This window comes from Saccostrea echinata, unplaced genomic scaffold (genome assembly GCF_033153115.1).
Source record: "Saccostrea echinata isolate AGI-Se365-2 ecotype Australia unplaced genomic scaffold, CSIRO_AGI_Sech_v1 ptg000029l, whole genome shotgun sequence".
Taxonomy (NCBI): domain Eukaryota; kingdom Metazoa; phylum Mollusca; class Bivalvia; order Ostreida; family Ostreidae; genus Saccostrea; species Saccostrea echinata.
Genome location: NW_026889778.1, coordinates 37,304,298 through 37,323,357, shown reverse-complemented (window position 1 = coordinate 37,323,357; position 19,060 = coordinate 37,304,298). Strand labels below are relative to the sequence as shown.

Sequence of the window (19,060 nt, the reverse complement as noted above, 5' to 3'; positions counted from 1 at the left end):
GTTTCACTCCACGATGTGCCATGGATTTCACTATTTTATATATTTATTTTATTATATGGCTCATTGCTTAGTATAATCCTGTCAAGAGTTCTTCTGCTAAATGTATAAAGGGTAAAGAAGATTTTTGAAGATTTATCCATATCAATTTTGATGGTTTTGGACACAACCCTCACAGCCAAAGACCAAACAATTCTCAATTTTTATTCCCTTGACCTATATAAGTATATATAGATACTACATATACGAAAATTGTTTTAATTTCTTCATTCGTTCAAAGAAGCTAAAAATGTTCGATAGTTTGCGACCAACGGGCAACGCCGGCGCCGGACAAAAAAGATACATGTAGCCATCGGTCACCTGAGCAACTCAATCCTAAGGTAGTAACTACAAGCTAATTCAGAGAAATTGTCCCCCCCCCCCCCGGCTTAAGGAAAAAAAAGAAGAGGGTAGAAGAACTGAAAAAAATATGCAGATATGGAAAGAAAAAAAAGTCAACATTGAACTTCCAGCTCTTTGCCTTATCATCGATCGGGGTCATTTTTAGGTTAAAGAAATTCATGATTTAAATTTCAATGCAAAAAGCTTGTAGTGAACTAAAGTTATCATCTGAAAACTGTATATGCAATATAAAAATTTCTGACCTTGGTGTTCGACCTTCTGACCTCAAAATCAATAGAAATTTTTTTTAAGGCATATTGACTAAAGGTATAAAATTTCATTGCAAAAGATAAAAGAGGACTAGAGTAGTTATCACCAGGAAATCATTTATGCAAAATAGGAATTTTTCACCTTGTTCTTTTGATCTAAAAATCAAAAGGGGTCTTCTTTAAATCACTTGGAGTTAAGATATATAAAATTCCATTAAAAAGAATCAAGGAAACTAAAGATAGCATCTAGAAACGGTATGAATTTCTGACCTTGACCTTTGGACCTAAAAATCGACAAGGTCCTCTTAAAGTCACCAGAAGCTACGATGTATAACTTGATTGGAAAAAAGCTAAAAGAAATCTTAAGTTATGATCTTGAAGCCATTTTTTGCAATATATAAATTTCTGACCATGACCTTTTGACCTCAAAATAATAAGGGTCTCTTTAATGTCATAAAGGGGTTGTGAAATAAAATATCATTGTAAATTCTCAAAGCCCTTTTAATATATAGTCTGGAAACAAAAGTGTTACACAAACGTATGAAATTCAATAGGTTTTTTTTTAAGGCCATAGAGAGTTGAGATATAAAATTCATTGTAAAACCTCAAAGGCTTCCTTAGATACATATGTACATGTATAATCTGGAAACGAAAGTGTTACACACAGACAGAATATATGAATTTAAGACCTTGATCTTTTCACCTCGAAATCAAAAGTGGTCTTTTTAGGCCAAAGAGACGTGTAATATTAAATTTGAATGAAAAAGCTCATAACAATTTAAAGTTTTCATCTGGAAATCATTTTTTACAATATATAAATTTCTGACCTTGACCTTTGACCTAAAAAATAGGTTTTTCTTTTTTAATTCCATAAGGAGTTGTGATATAACATTTCACTGTAAATTCTCAAAGACTTTTTTCAGATAAAGTGTTACACACAGACGTATGAATTTATGATCTTGACCTATTGATCTCGAAATAAAAAGTGAAAAAAAAATTTCATTGCAAAAGCTTAAAGGCTTTTTAAGATATCACCAGAGAAACAAAAGTGTAACACACAGACAGGATGTACGGATTTTTGACCTTGACCTTTTCACTTCAAAATCAATATGGGTCTTCTTTAGGCTTTAGGGAGTTGTGATATAAAATTTCATTGCAAAAGCCCAAAGGCTTTTTGGGATATCCTCTGGAATCCAAAGTGTTACACACAGACAGAAGAACAGGCGAACCCAAATTAATATCCTCCAATTTTAGTGAAAGAGAGGGACAAAAATTTTCTAAGTTGCAGAATTCCATTTCAATGGCAAAAATTCATTTTTCCGCTTTACTTTGCATGGATTTTTTGTGGACTCCGTTATTGATTGGACAACAGTTGACAAGATGTGCGTGTTAAATGGTTGCAAAGCAAAGAAACGTACACGTGTTACATTATATTTATAATTGTTTGTTGAAACCTAAATTAAGTATCAGTAACACATCTCTATTTTTCCACCTAGTATAAGAATTTTACTTTTTAGAGTGATTCAATTTTTGTTTGTGTGTTGATAAACTTGCATAGCTCTTGGAAGTTTATGCAAGTTGATTATTTAAAATATTTAACAACCGTCATTTCCATTCAGTATGTTAATGTGTAGACAAAGAAAATCTCACTTATCTTTCCAGCTTTTAGGTCAATGTGTCAAATGGATTTTTTTCAGGGATTACCTGTAATATTTGATATTTTGGGGATTTCATAAATTTCTTAAAATGGCTGGATTTAAATGTACTTGAAAATGCTAGACTTAGTGATTTCAAAAAATACTCATTTTTTGTGACAAACATACATGTACATGCTTGCATATAGATGGTGAATGGTGATACCTTCAGATGGTGAAAAATTATTGCTGGGACAATAAAACACTATGAATTATTCATTAATCTTGTTTATTAAAATAAAATATTCCAGATAAATAATTATTATGATGCAAATAATCTGCATGAAATCATAAAAGAAATCACAAGTAACATATCAAAAAGGAACAAATATTAAAATGTAATACATAATTGTTTGGAATGACCTTTTCCCTCCCTTTCTGTGTATAGAATTCTCATTGAAAGTCTTACATCATTATATCATTATTTAACAGTTAAAGCTCCATATTCAAAACATATAAAACAAATAAGAAATTTCATGATCTAACAGTCATTCTACCTGAATGTGTACATAACAAATCAATGTAACAATTGAAAGGAAAAACAAAACCATAATTATTTAACCCTTTTCATTATGCCAAGAAATATATGAGCAAATTCAAATGAAAACCTGTCTTTCATAATGTACAATTTTATGGAATACATATTCTCCCTAGTAATTCCCCAAAATGGTCTCCTCTTTTTTCCCATGATTCTCTGTTTACCCATAGTTCTCTACTTCCTCTCTCCCATGAGTCTAAGGAGATGAAGGAACAGATTGATGACATCCAGGTAGAGGTTGACAGAGGCCACGATGTAATCTTCTGGAGACAGTTTGTGCATCATCATGCTTGTGTCAAATATAATGAAGAGAGAAAAGAGAAGAGCTCCGCCTGCTGCTATCAATCTGTCCATCAGGACTGTGGGGAAAAACAACTGTCCAAAAAAAAAAAAAAAAAAAATAGTTATTTTTCATAAATCAGTAAAGTCACGTTTTTTTTTTTGTTTTTTTTTTGCTAAAATAATCATTACTTGTTCTTTAATTATAAAAGACAGTTAAAAAAGAGTAAGGTTCTTTCTTTAAAAAAAAAAAAAGAGGCCCATGGGCCACATCGCTCACCTGAGTAACTTTGGCCATGCTGTTCCTTACCAGATTTCCCCCCGTTTAATATACCTATTGTGGCCCCACCCTACCCCTATGGGGTCATGATTTGAACAATTTAGAATCTACACTACCCCAAGATGCTTCCATACAAGTTTCAGCTTTTCTGGCCCAGTTGTTCTTGAGAAGAAGATTTTTAAAGATTATTCCTATATATTTCAATGTAAAACTTGGATTCCCTATTGTGGCCCCACCCTACCCCTGAGGGTCATGATTTGAATAATTTAGAATCTACACTACCCCAGGATGCTTCCATATAAGTTTCAGCTTTTCTGGCCCAGTGGTTCTTTTGAAGAAGATTTTTAAAGATTTTTCTTTTGTATTTCAATGTAAAACTTGGATTCCCTTTTGTAGCCCCGCCCTAGCCCCAGGGGTCATGATTTGAACAATTTAAATCTACACTACCCCAGGATGCTTCCATATAAGTTTCAGCTTTTCTGGCCCAGTTGTTCTTGAGAAGAAGATTTTTAAAGATTTTTCTTATGTATTTCAATGTAAAACTTGAGAAGAAGATTTTTAAAGATTTTTCCTATATATTTCTATGTTAAATTTGGATTCCCTATTGTGGCCCCGCCCTACCCCCGAGAGTCATGATTTGAACAATTTAGAATTTACACTACCCCAGGTTGCTTCCATATAAGTTTCAGCTTTTCTGGCCCAGTGGTTCTTGAGAAGAAGATTTTTAAAGATTTTTCTTATATATTTCAATGTAAAACTTGGATTCCCCATTGTGACCCCACCCTACCCCCAGGGGTTATGATTTGAACAATTTAGAATCTACACTACCCAAGGATACTTCCACATAAGTTTCAGCTTTTCTGGACCAGTGGTTCTTGAGAAGAAGATTTTTAAAGATTTTTCCTATATATTTCTATGTAAAATTTGGATTCCCTATTGTGGCCCCACCCTACCCCCGGGGGTCATGATTTGAACAATTTAGAATCTACACTACCCAAGGATACTTCTACATAAGTTTCAGCTTTTCTGGACCAGTTGTTCTTGAGAAGAAGATTTTTAAAGATTTTTCCTATATATTTCTATGTAAAACTTGGATTCCCTATTGTGGCCCCGCCCTACCCCCGGGGGTCATGATTTGAACAATTTAAAATCTACACTACCCCAGGATGCTTCCATATAAGTTTCAGCTTTTCTGGACCAGTGGTTCTTGAGAAGAAGATTTTTAAAGATTTTTCCTATATATTTCAATGTAAAACTTGGATTCCCTATTGTGGCCCCGCCCTACCCCCGGGGGTCATGATTTGAACAATTTAAAATCTACACTATCCCAGGATGCTTCCACATGAGTTTCAGCTTTTCTGGCCCAGTGGTTCTTGAGAAGAAGATTTTTTAATGACCCCACCCTATTTTTGTCTTTTCTTGATTATCTCCCCTTGTAAGGGGACTTGGCCCTTTATTTTAACAATTTACACTCCCCTTTACCCAAGGATACTTTGTACCAAGTTTGGTTAAAATTGGCCCAGTGGTTCTTGAGAAGCAGTTGAAAATGTGAAAAGTTTACAGACGGACGGACGGCGGACAACGGGTGATCAGAAAAGCTCACTTGAGCTTTCAGCTCAGGTGAGCTAAATACCAAAAAAAAAAAAAAGAAAGTTTTAATACCTGTAGGAGTCCAGCAAAAATCAGGATTAAAAGGCAAGCAAACAATCTACAATTATACAAAATATTACTTTAACAATAATCTGTCATCATTACCAATCATGAATAAATGTAAAAATATTAGGGTGGACAAAATTTTTGCAAATTCTGCAATAAGTAAAGTTTTGCGATATCATGTGAATGGCTTCACGTAAGGTATCATACTAAACAACAAAGCAACACATTTTGTAATCTATAAACGTCCACAAAAATAAGCTTCATTATTTCATGCTTTGTTCCATGGAAATTGCAATATCTTACCCCATAAAAATACCAATGTTTACAGTATTATTCTTCAGTATTCATTAATCTTCAAAACCTACTTCTTTTAAAAAATATTATCAATATAAATTTACAAATACTAAGTTATATGTGAAGCACTATACATCCAGTAATATGTACATTTTGTTCAACTCTTTTCTCCCCTTAAATTTCACCTAATTTCATTAAATTTTAATAATTAATTTTAATAAAATCTGACTTGGATCTATTAAAACATATTTAATGTTTCTGGCAGAAGAACATCTGTTCAAAATGCTCAGTGTCCAGTAATATCCACGATCTCTTACCCTGCTCCCCAGGAGCTGAAATCTTTCTTGCTTTGTAATGTATACATGGTCAGGCTGACTGCTACCACCAGTGTCATCAGAAATGCTTCCAACACACTGTGTACTTTGTAGAATGTTACTTTTTAAAAATAAAATTGAGAAATAATTAAACAACTCTAAGGAAATTACTCATACTGTTGTTTCTATGTAAAACTTGACTAAGCTGGATGTTGAGAATTACAAAATACTGTCCATTATGAAGTTTACTTTAAGTCCTTTTCAGTAAATTTAATTGTTCACAATGTTGTCTAATCTGGTATATTTTCGTGGAACCAGCTATGTCCAGATTAAATAATTTTTACTGTACTAAGAGCTAGTTGACTTAATATATAGCACCTTTTTATTTAGCACTTATTTGTATGTATAAAAGCCCACCCTCACAATGTCAGGGGTCCTGATTCAACATATTGCTGTTTGACCCCTGACAAATTTCATTCAATATTCTATGGGCTGACTGCAGCGACATCTTTCAGGAATATTACAAATCGTGATTATTTTTCTTATATCTTGACCAATCAAATTAAATCCATTGGTGAAAAACAACCTTAACACCTGCAATGAGGTGTCAACTGCTTACTTTCTGTTTATGTTTTATATCAACTTATGAAAGCCCCTATCTGATTGGTGCTTCTCAATGAGAGAGTAAGGACCCCTGACGATGTGAGGATGGTATAAAGCCATTTTCATGATTTTTAAAACATTGTATAGTTGACACTTACCAATAGTCCCAAGGCAATAAGCTTCAAACATTGTCTGTAAAAACGAAAAAATGTTTCTAGCTTTACAAAATTAATTCGAGAATTTACATTATTAATCTAACCTATGAATGTATAAAATATGCATACATGTATTTTTCAAGTATACATTACTATAACAGTCACATATTTGTGTAAAGAATAACTTTCCAATAGTGACAAATGAATAAAAACTTTTGACTACTGATTTTTGACTAAATAGACGCTGTGACAAATTTCCACAGAAAATTTGTGACAGCTACAAAGCATTAATTAATGCATTGTGGAAAAATGTACATTTACAGTATACAAAAAATTCTTCTATATACTTACAAACAGCCCCAGAAGGACATAGTTTGTGGGGGTTTGGTTTTTGTACACCATTAGAGCAATAACCAACCCAATGCTGCCAATCATTGCTACCAGAAGCATCCAGGGACTGAAAGAGAGAGTGTGTAGAGTGAAAATTTCATAGTTCAACAACTGAAATGTATATCTTTAATGAACAGAAGGTATATAATAAACTTAACCAAGCCCCCCCCCCCCCCCCCCCCCCAAAAAATGTACACAAGAATGGGCAATAAAAATGTGATTGCTTTCTTTTACATGTAGAAGATTGTATATTATAAAATCAATGTATTTATTAGTTTCATTAAAAATATCAACATCTTTATGCAACATTAAATCATCCTCCACATGTCTACATCAATATTATTGTACACCTTACAATTTGGTAGATTTCTTGCTCTAGCAGTTCAGAAACTGTTTACCTTTGCTGTACATAATTGGTGACTGTTTCACTGGACATAAACAGGAAGCCTACGATTGTGGTCAGTAAGAGCTGGGTAGACAAGATTCCATACACCTTCCTCAGGAAGCCTGAAATGTACAAAAAATAAAATAATCTTTGTGTTAATCTTTGTGTTAAAATTGAACTCTTTGATAGGGCATGATTACTTTAAGGGAGCTAAATGTTATGGCAATCATGCGATGGAGCCAAGACCAACAAATGAAGACAGCAAAAAATTTTAGCATCAGTCTCTCATTGAAACTTCATTGTTTCATTGCTCTTGCATTTTCACACACTTGTGATCTCACCCTTCCATTTTCCACATCCCTTGTCCCGGCTGGGGGGGGGGGGGATCAAGGGAGCTAGCTAGTAAATAGTGAACCTATCAATAACCATAGATTTCTGAATAGTACATGCAATCTTTTATACTCACACATACATGTATTAAATATTCTTTTTTTACTTACTCTTAAAAGTTGATTTTATGTAATGTAACCTGGACAGTAACTGACATGACCGATGAAATCTATTTTGACATGTATAAGTATTTCATCATGTTCATGTTTTATTCTTAAAAAAAATATAATTTACAAATTGTTCTCTGCAGTACTTACCCATTCTGATATAAACATGGGCGGTAGCCACATTGGATCCATACATGAAGTCGTCAACTATTGAATGCTTCCCAAACTCATCACTGGAAGGTTTTGTTGCCATCTTTATTCTATTTAATAAATAAAAGAAAATGTAAAAAATGTAATACCTTTCCTCCCCTTACACTTTAGAATCTAGTACTATGGGACCTTCCCTATACCTATACACAGGATCTATTCTTTCAATCCTTAAAAAAGACTAATAGTCAAAACATAAACAGACCAGCAACATCATGTGATCCCCCCCCCCCCCCCCAAACCTCTTGAAGAGCATGACTGAAAATGAAAATTAACTGCTGCATGGTTACTGTCAGAAAACAATTACACTGACATTATTGTATTAATTATATTCTTCCAGAATTTCTGAACTAAGCACTGCTATTTCATAAAAAATTAACCAATAAAGTTCTTTGATATAATGCTCACTCTGTTTCACAGGAATTCTTTTCATTTGTCATTGTAGAATTTGGAGAAACAATAAACCATGCATAAAGATATCAATAGTCATGACAGTCCTTGGTGAATAAATTAGATGATAAGAAGTAAGTCAGATAAGGCCTATAATTATGTCTCTTCTAGACCCAAGAGAAAAACTACACTACAGGAATATTTAACTTTTAATTACTAACGTATCATATGACATTAGATTGGAGGGGGGGGGGGGATTGTTCGTGATAGGACATTTTAATGTTTTACTTTCAGACCTGTTTATTGAAATTATTGTAAAGTTGTGATAATGTATAATAGTGGTGAAGTTATCAATCTTTTTTCAGATAATTTTCTACAGTTAATCATTCCCTAAATCATGTGCATGCTCAACCTTGAATTCCAGATACATGTATTTATATTTTTATGAAAAAAATACTTGTACAAAATTAATGTACTATTGAATTTGGATAAGCATGTAAATAAACATTAATATCAACAGTCAAACTTTAACTATTAATAATATATTATGTATAATTGATTCCCTGCATGTACATGTTGTGCAAACTGTGTTTTACTGAAAAATGACTATAGTTTACACATTTGTCTTCTTTGTCATCATGATCATGCATATTTGTGTGATTGTGTCCATATACAATTATCTAATGTACAATTATTCACATTTTGAAATGGCAGTGAACATGCAGTGTCTTCCTTTTAACAGTGGGGACTACATCCTTTGACTGGAGGTCTGAATGCAATTGATATTTAACTCTGCTAATTATCATGATTATATAATTCTCTGTGTATGAGTGAAATATCATATGAATAAATTCAATTGCTCATTGTTTACAGCATTTGACATGTTGATATAATAAATGAAAAAAAGATTAATTTTACTTTGTTTCCTGTTATGCCTTTGTTACATTTACAGTGAAACTTGTCTAATCCGGATGTTGTATAATCCAAAATCTTGCCTAATGCAATGTAAAATTTAAGTCCTTTTCAGTAAATTCATTTGTTTAAAATGTTGTCTAATCCGTAATGTTGTCTAATCCGGCCAAATTCTTTAGAAGCAGTGGTGTCCGGATTAGACAAGTTTTACTGTATAATTAATACAAGTGCTGGGATGGATCTGGGATTTAGGGGATATTATTAGATTCATGTGGTGAGGTACATCCTCAGGGGTAAAAGACGGTGTCCAGTGGGGGCTTTGGGTAAAGCCCATGTAAGCTCATGAGAATTGGCAATTAAAGAACCTTATTTTAACGTTCAATTGACTGTTATAATTTTACCTTTGTTACATTGAGGCATAATAGTGAAAACTACATCTCCGCACATACATGTAATCTGCTCTGTTTATTTTCATCCACAGTTCAGAAAAATGTTTTATAGTTAAATGCGTTCAAACATTTCTTGCACTCAAAGCACTAGCTGCTCTAATCTATAGTGTTAATTAATGTTGGAAGTCCTATCATTAAAATAACAATGTCTTATGGACTCGGTTTATTGACAGAATATGCTCAGTTTGCAGGCAATGTTGTGAAATAAATGGTCAGAATATTCTAATCTATGCATATAGAGTTGAACTTCTGTATCTTGAACATCGATATCTTGAATACCAAGGATATGCTGAAGTGACTTGGAAGTCCCAACCACTCAGTCTCTAAGTATTTTACCCTTGATATATTTCGAATCCTCCAACATCTCGATTTTTTTTTCTTGGTCCCATCAAGATCAAGGTAACAAGGTTTGACTGTATTTTGAACAATTCAGAGATTTCCAATGAAATATCAACAAACTCAACATGGTGGGTAAATTTGATCACTGTGAAGCAAGCAAAAAATGTTCAGATAATTAATATACTAATTTTTGTATGGAAGGCATATGTATAAGCTCATTAAGGTTTGTAACAGTTGTGATCAATTTGGTGGTTATTTTCACTGCAAATTTGTTTGTATACGGATCTGCCAAAAGGGCACAATATAAGTACATGTAGATCAAATATGTTCTGCTACACTAAAAATATATGGATCCTCTAGCTATCCCAACTGTGGACATGCAGGCCCTCACCACAGTAAGAATGCCTCCCATTCACCTGCAAAAATATACTTTAGCAGACAATGCAGAATAGCTCCGAAATGATTTTGGAAAATACAATTAAGTTGCACTGAAAATAGCCACTATGCAACAGTTTTCTAATCATAAACAAACCTTTCAGAGACTGAAGATACCTTTTACCCCCCCAAATTATTCCAAATACAATGGCAGAAATTCAATAAATTTTCTCAACATTTTTTCACTAGCTTCAAATTTACACACCATGCTGACATTTGGAATTCTCTCTCAAGACTGAATTGTTCTTAGTATATGCATTGATTAGAGTTATTACCCCTGTTTATTTTGCTACATTGCCAATACACAGGCACATTTGATTATTAAACATGGTCCATATGACATTATACATTTATTGACTGGGTTCGAGGGCAACATGTGTTTTGTCGGACCCAAGAACCAAACTGTTTGCCTGAGGCCGTTAGGCCGAAGGCAAACAGTTTGATTCGAGGGGTCAACAAATTGCCCGAGAACACAGTCAACAAATGTTTTGTTATACCTTTAACTTTTTATTTTGACATAACATGATGTAAATTTTGTTTACCCGCACTGCGGTTTAAACTTGGTCAATTCCGTAAAGTTCTGTTGAACTCCAACGAATGCAAATAAGATAGAGCTGACCCCGCCCACACTGTGACGTAAACGGTCCAACATCTCATCGACAGGTCCAATATCTCGCTCTGCGGTCAAACATCGATTTTTTTATGACCGCTCAGTAAAACATTGGAATTGTTAGACTTTTTTAAGGATAGACATAGGAAACAAATTTTAAAGGTATAAAAATATACATTTATTGACTGGGTTTCGAGGGCAACTGTGTTTTGCCGGAGCCTGAAGAACCAAATTGGTTGCCTGAGGCCGTTTAACGGAGGCCTCAGGCAACCAGTTTGGTTCGAGGGGTTGACAAAACGCATTTTGCCCTAGAATACAGTCAATAAATGTTTTGTTATAACTTTTCTTTATTTATTTTATCATTATTATTTTTTTTTGACATACATGCATGTCTTACACCAACGAATGCAAAAGAGATTTAACTGACACCGCCCATTATGTGATGTAAGCGGTCAAACACCTCATCACAGGTCCAATATCTCACTCCGTGGTCAATCATCGATTTTTTTTGCCCGTGACTCAGTAAAACATTAGAAATGTTAGACTTTTTTAGTTTTGATTTATATTGGAACAAATTTTTAAAGTTATAGCAATACCACTTTAAAGATAGAACATTCCGAGACTCTCTAGACTAGGTTAATTTCAAGCCCTTAATATTCTTGTCAGAGGTTAATATTGCTTTAATTTTTTTTCGGGAACAATAACATTCTAAAGCTCAACCATTATGCTCAAGCCTACCAAGTTACTATTGAACATGTCAAATAAATTTTTATCTGTACCCCTAGATCTGATCAAAACTTCTTGTCAATGAAATGATTTACGTTTTCAAATGAGAGCTGATAAATGCTCATTATTATTCAAGGTTTACATACGACACTGTAGGCGAGTGCATTAATATGTGCATTTCAATATATAGTTGTATCAGCTCACAGGCACTCCCCAGCTTAATTGTTAAAAATATATATATCTAAAAGGCCTATACTATAAACGTAATATTATGTTTACACTTTTTATGGTATTAATAGTAGATATATATTTTTTTAACAATTAAGCTGGGGAGTGCCTACGGTATCAGCTGTGTATATATATATTGATTTATGACACTTCCTTATTTATTACAAAGGGTATTTCCTAAAAATGATTGATATCGACTTTCAAGGAAAACAGGAAATGTATTTTTTGTCAACATGTGAAGAGATATTGATCAATGATAAGAGAGAAAACTGAAATTAATTGAACAGTTGAAACAGAAATTACAAGTAACAAATTAACACACTAGTAATTTCACAATGGTTTAAAACTTGACAAGACACAGTCTACACATTTGGTTGACTTCGGATTATATGTTAAATTTTCACAAAGTGTCATTAAATATAACGTCAAACTAAAAGTCGCAATATCCTATATATAACAAGATACAACAGATTGTAGCCCGTCACAGAATATGACATTTTCCATATGGGCTATATATGGACGCTCTAAAACTTTTCAGAAACTGACAGTGTGCAGAAATATATAAAACCCTTCACAATAACAAAATCCAGTGCAAAATCTTACCAGTTTGTAGAACGTTAGTTGTTACACTCAAACGTAAATTACTCTGTTTCTATTTATGGAAATGGCATACAACACCAAGCGGAAGTGTAAACACCTAAGAACTGAGTTCAACTTTTAATATTAACTGCCATAAACAGGGACTTCAAAGAAATATCGATAGGTACAATATATTTATAGTCCTTACTACATAAAATAAAATGATGCTTCAAAATAATAATAATTTTAATTATCACCACCAAAGCGCAGTAATCTGACGTTTTCCGAACCCGATGTATAATAATCATTGAAAGGGGCAAGGGCTGCATAGCTCACATTCATTCAATTTGAATTGGACTTACCAACTTAAATGTTTAACGAGTTTCCACAACTCTAATTGAGTAATCCCATTTAGTTATATTATATATCCATCATCATTCAATTTTTAATCAAAGTACATGTAGCAAAGTACATTAATGTCCTTCCCTTAACAAACTGTTGTTTGCTAGCAGACCTGCAGGAAGTCTGTTGCAAGTTTGCAACAAACAAAATTGTTCACAGGAGGAAAATTAATTGCTGGCATCGAGGCCAATTTCAATATCCAATACCCCAGGATAATAAACCTAAATTAATAAAAAGACCTATGTTGTGGAGAGAAAAGTGAAATTATAGTTGAATTGCTGTTAATCTTATACCGCACTGACAGCGGCTGATACATATACATTCGATGAAACATCTTTGACACACACACACACTTGAAATCTTTAGTATATGAAACTTTGTCTGGGCTTTTTTATGGAGTGGCATTTGTTCAAGTTTCATTTTGTGACATTAAAATCCACCACTTCTAATCCTCTTATAGCTAGTGTACATTATATATCCAGGTTATCTCTAAAAACTGAGGCCAATGCACCAAGTCTGTGAATTGAGTATCATCAGACATTTTAAAATAATGCAAGTAGAAATAATTTCACAAGCATATAAATAATTTAATGCAATTACTTTATTTGCAATGAATGTGACCACAAACTGTAGCAATTTGCAATGAAAAAAAATTCAAGACAATACTGGTAACATTCAACCCTTCAAGAAAATTTGCAAATGGTTAATATATTTTGGGATTCATTTATCCAATTATAAAGATATAAAATTTCTATCAACATTTGATTTCTTACCAAATAAAACTGAATATAGTCCAAGTATGAACAGAAAACAAGAATCAAGTAAACTGTCTAATTCTAAAGCTTCAATTAAAAAAGATCAATTTTTAAACCAATGTTTCGTATAGTTGTCCAAATAATAAGGTGAAAATTATGCATGTTGGTTTTTCTATACATAATGAAGAGCAGAAAGCAACAACATCCACAACACAGGTTGGTATATAACCACTTGGTAAACCTTTTTTTGTTTTCTAGTTCTTGAAATTTCAAAGTACAAAAAAATGATGATAACTTAGTGTTTTACTATGTAATCTTTTTTAAAAAATTTGAATACATGCTTTGTTTTAAACATGTTAACTACCTTTCATAAATAATAGATATACTAGTTAATCAAACAGAGGAAAAATAAGGTTGCCAAGATTTCCACTGCCAATGTACATTTACATGTAGAATATTGCTACATGGTCATTGATCCCCATCCCCCCAAGACTTTTTAGGTAAAGTCAATTTAAAACTGAATACAAAAAGTAGACCAAATGAAATGGAACCAAATTTCATTTAATCATACCTAATCATCCTTACATTACCCTTTTATGAATTTCTTCTACAAAGTCAAAAGTTCAATAATAATGCAAATTAAAGAAACTGTCTATCAATATGGTAACTCACAATACAAAGAAAAAATAACATAACTACACAAATAACAAAGCTATTATGAAAAATCTTAAATTAACATCACCGATGCTATTCCAATGGAAAAAACAAAAACAAAGAAAGATACGTAGGTTTTTTCAAAAATATTATATTTTTCAAAGGTTCATCAATGACATTTTAATCACGCCTTTCACGTTCTCCACGCAGTTTCAAGAGGCGCATGAAGAGAGCTACCATATCCAGGTAGAGAATTGCTGGGGCGATGATGTATTCATCTGGGGTGAGTCGCTCCATGATCAGACCGGTGTCGTAGATGATGTACATGCAATATAAAACGGCAAGACCCACAGAAATCAGGCGATCCATGGCCGCAGTGGGAAAGAAAAGCTGAAAATGCAAAAAAAGAACAAAATTGTTTTATAAGTAAGCCATATCCTATTTTCTAGAGATATTTTCTTAAGAAAATCTAGTTTTTTAATGGTAATGAAAATGGTTATATTACAACCCTAGCATATTTCTCTTTTTGGAAAAATTGTCACAAAAATGCTCTCTTCTTAGTAAATTTACCTGCATAAACAGTGCTGACATCAGAATACCAAAAAGAGAGAACATCCTGCAAAAAACAGGTTAAAATAAAACATCGTGGAAAAAATAAACAATTATGTAAATCATAAATAAATATTAAGTGTATTACAGGGACATGATAATAAAGCCTGCCTTTCCATCGGAACATTTTATACAAGAAGTTGATAATCTAAAATTAGTCTACACTAGATAATTTAATATTCCATTTTTAAAATGGGAATTGGAAAAGCCTCTTTGATTATAAGACATTCTCAATGCACTCCTTCATGAAATTCTTACAAAATCTTCCTTAATATACAAACATTTCTAAGTTTAAATCTTTAATTACACATTTCTCTGATGTTTGAAAACAATAATTGCAAAATTCTCATATACATGTATCTAGTACTTACCCGGCACCAAATCTGTCAAAGTCCATCTTGCTTTGGAATGTGTATGCTGTAAGGCAGACGGTTACCAGCATTGTCAGAAGGAAGGCATCTATTACACTTGCCACCTGATAAAAGGTCACTGAAACACCCAAAAATCTTTCATAAGAATCAATGATTTTTTTTTCTCTATGCTAGGCAATCAATCCTACTTATCTACATCTACAACAAATCTAAACTAAATTCAACAAATTTGTCCTGAACCTGAGATACTTTAATACAAGAAGTTAAAATTTTAAATGTTCAAAACTAGAGAAACAACAATCTTCAATGATAAACTTACCAACAGTTCCGACCATACAGGCTTCAACTCCTGTCTAAAATTAAAAAAAAAAAAAGACTTATTTACCTCAACATTTATTTTTCCTGGTTTTTCTGAAATTTGAACTTTGAATAAGTCATAAATCATGTAATTTAAAAAGAAAATAATAAAATCACATTCAGTATCATTTAGAGAATATTTGTCAATGATCTTCTGATAACATTTGATTTAATAGCCTGTAATATATTTTTTCACATCTTTTATGACCAATACTATCATATTCTTAAAATCACTTACGAATGCTGCCAGAAGCATGTAATTTGTTGGGGTTTCATTCTTGTAGGCCTGGAGGGCAACAGCTAGTGCCAGACTGCTGATTAATCCCCCAAACACCAACCAGTGACTACAAAGACAAGAAGAATCCTTAATATAACCAGCATGCAGGTACAGCTGTACTATGTACACTGATATGGCAATAAGAGTCCTCAGAGTTCAATATTTTAAGTAGAAGCAGTACAAGTTGTCCTTACTTGGTTTGCACTATGTATGTAATGGCAGTGCTCCATTTGAAGACTGCTGCGGTGATGAACGTGAAGAGAAGCTGGACTGACAGAATTCCGTAAACTTTCCTGAGAAAGTCTGTGTAATATTAAATCATTTATCAGAAACTGGTTATAACAGTTGTAACAATAAACAGGATCATGATGATGCAAATACAGCAACTTAGGAAACAGGAAGTTGATGATATGCGAGGGCAGAGAATTATCATTTCAATCTTGATAACAAAGAAGTGGATAGATTTGTTTAAAAAGATAACATTTTATCTAGCTCACATGTATTGATAATTTTGTATCATGTTTTGAATAAGGAAGATCTCTCATATTTGGTTAACAAAACTGAGAGAATGATTTTTTTTTGTATTGATTATGTCTAACATTAAAGCATTGATCATGTTGATCTATATCCATATTTATCAACATATTTATCAATTGTAACAGTAGCAAATGTATAGAATATCATTAGAGTCTTATGCTACAATATTAATTCAAAGTATGTATAGACCTTCATCACCAATTTATGCACTCAGTTTTATTAAACAAGTGATTAATCACTGCTGCTAAGAATTATAACAAAATCCAGTAGCCATGGTAATATTTACCCAATCTTTTGTCAATACGAGCTTTAGCCACACTGTAGCTGTGCTTCACTTCATTTCCAAACACATTGAAAAAGCTATCCATGGTAATGAACCTATTAAAGCAAAATATCAAGTATGAATGAAGGGTACAAATATGCACTAAAAAAACCATCTTTAAAAGTCTGGATATTTCTCTCTCTCTTCTTTTTTTTCTTTGTTGCTGCATCATCACCATTGGTCATTGCACCCTATAGCATCTAAGGCAGCAACAGTGGTTACTGCATCATATAGATGCCATTAATATTTCATCATGTTCATCAGTCAGGGGTGAGACTGAAATCCGTCATTTTTAAAATGACGATTTTAAGCCATAAAATAAAATTTTTATTATGACTTAAACTCGTCATTTTTAAGAAAATGACGAAAAACAGTCATAAAAATTTAGAGTGTTTCTAGAATAGCGAGTTACCTCTCTTTGAAAAATGTTAGATCCACCAACCGAAAAAAGGACAAAAAACATCGTAAACGAACTTCATTTCTCTAATACAGTTGACTACAATACTGGTTATGTTGACAGTATAAATTTCCCAAGCAAAGATAAGAGTGGAAGAGTTATTTGTCAATTTATTTGCATTAAATAGGAAAGAAGACAAAAATGACGATATTCCGTCTTTTTTTCAAAATGGAGGGTCTGGGCGCACTGAAATATCTCGCTTGTTTTACGGGGCGCACTACTTTTTTATGGCTTTAACTTTTTGTCGAGACTTTTCTCTACAAGTACGTATTCTTCCAGACGGTGTACTATATGTTTTTATATGGCTAAAAGCCATGTAAAAATGGCGAATTAGTTCTACCAAAATTCGACATTTTACCGCTAAATAATAACTTTCACCTTCCATGTTGATGTTCTAACGCACATGGTCGGCAGAAATTAGTGACCCGGATGAAATGAAACTTGCGTAAACACTCTTCTTTCAGCGGTGAATTCAAATTTCGCTTTTATGTAACCAGGATAGAAGAATTAAGTTGAAAAAGAAAATATGACGATAGTAAGTCATATTGACAAAAATGACGAAAATACGTATTTAGTAAATATGACGATTATCCATCATTTTTCAAAAATGACGGATTTCAGTCTCACCCCTGACTGTTCATTCTACCGCGATCATTTTAACCTAGTTTTTACCAATTCTCAAATTCATCCCAGAATTCACAATAATTATTATAGTAAAACGGCAAAGAAAAAATCTGAACAGATTGAAGCATTTATGATGAGATATAATCATGATGAAAGTATTTTACGTTCTTCCATAAAGAATTTTCTAGAACACTTAATTGTTTGTCAAAATGAAACCAATACTTTACGCTTCAAATTTTATATTGAAGGTAATTTGTAGATTAATCGTTTACAACACTTTGTACATTAAAAGCTCTTTACTGTCAAGATTTAAAAAAAAAAAGAAAAACAACAAACAAACGAAAATAGATGACGTTTATTTTTCTACCGAAAGTTGACACTGGGCATGCTGGGAATAATATATATCTGTCATCTGGGCATGACAGAATGCACATACTAACGGGCCTTATAAAATGCGCATACAAAATAATTAAGAACAATGGGATTCACAAAAGAAAATAATCTTTCAAGCAAACATTTGAAATACCTGTAATTTGTGTCTTTTTCTCCAAAAATCCTTGACACTGCGTACTAATAATGGTAAGAATATTATGTATTTCAATCCCGACGCATATTGAGTGTTAAATCCGACGTGGCGTTTGGTCATTAGGCGGGCGGATTCGATGGGGAAGGGGATTTTAAATTACTTTTAAAGATGAACATGTATTCCAGTCTCCTTCCCAATAAGTGGACCATTGCAGACTTCAGGCTTTCAACAACAATACCCCCACCCCAAAAATTTAATTTACATAGAAGGCATATAACACGAGATGTCTTCTTTTTTATGTAACAAATATTTTGATGATATAACATTCGTTTCCTTCTCTGGTTTTCATATCGAAGAAATCTAAATAACTTAATTTAAACTTTACTGGTGTAAAACAGATACATGTACGGCAGAAAATTAAATTGGTGCCATTTCTGTTAATTTTGTAAGTAGTGTATGTTAAATTGCATACAGTTTATAAATAAGAAGTAATTAAAGGTCATAATTATTTTGAACTGTATATTACAGTTCATTCGTGTTTCCCTTTCAATTTTCAGTTTCT

At 32.8% G+C, this 19,060-nt stretch overlaps 2 protein-coding genes across 3 annotated transcripts in view; both read right to left on the bottom strand.

Annotated features, from left to right (window-relative positions):
• Positions 1–2,553: 2,553 nt before the first annotated feature.
• The window catches only part of LOC133195887 (protein lifeguard 4-like), a 396,544-nt gene continuing 380,037 nt past the window's right edge, over positions 2,554–19,060 (bottom strand). The window contains exons 1-8 of one of the 2 annotated variants that reach the window (XM_061331860.1): positions 12,632–12,727; positions 7,883–7,992; positions 7,249–7,357; positions 6,812–6,917; positions 6,464–6,497; positions 5,706–5,823; positions 5,101–5,146; positions 2,554–3,254 (exon numbers count right to left, since the gene is read on the bottom strand). In XM_061331860.1, coding sequence (XP_061187844.1) covers positions 3,054–3,254; positions 5,101–5,146; positions 5,706–5,823; positions 6,464–6,497; positions 6,812–6,917; positions 7,249–7,357; positions 7,883–7,985 — 717 coding nt within the window. In that variant the 5' untranslated portion in view covers positions 7,986–7,992; positions 12,632–12,727 and the 3' untranslated portion in view covers positions 2,554–3,053. Of the gene's footprint in view, positions 3,255–5,100; positions 5,147–5,705; positions 5,824–6,463; positions 6,498–6,811; positions 6,918–7,248; positions 7,358–7,882; positions 7,993–12,631; positions 12,728–19,060 lie in introns of those variants that run through there. The other variant, XM_061331861.1, reaches the window with a different exon arrangement.
• LOC133194792 (protein lifeguard 4-like) lies at positions 13,593–18,562 on the bottom strand. Its single transcript, XM_061330699.1, has 8 exons — positions 18,499–18,562; positions 16,856–16,947; positions 16,227–16,335; positions 15,994–16,099; positions 15,718–15,751; positions 15,399–15,516; positions 14,989–15,034; positions 13,593–14,808 (listed from the first exon to the last, which is right to left on the bottom strand). Exons 2-8 carry the CDS (start codon positions 16,935–16,937, stop codon positions 14,599–14,601), a joined length of 705 nt encoding a protein of 234 aa, XP_061186683.1. The 5' UTR covers positions 16,938–16,947; positions 18,499–18,562; the 3' UTR covers positions 13,593–14,598.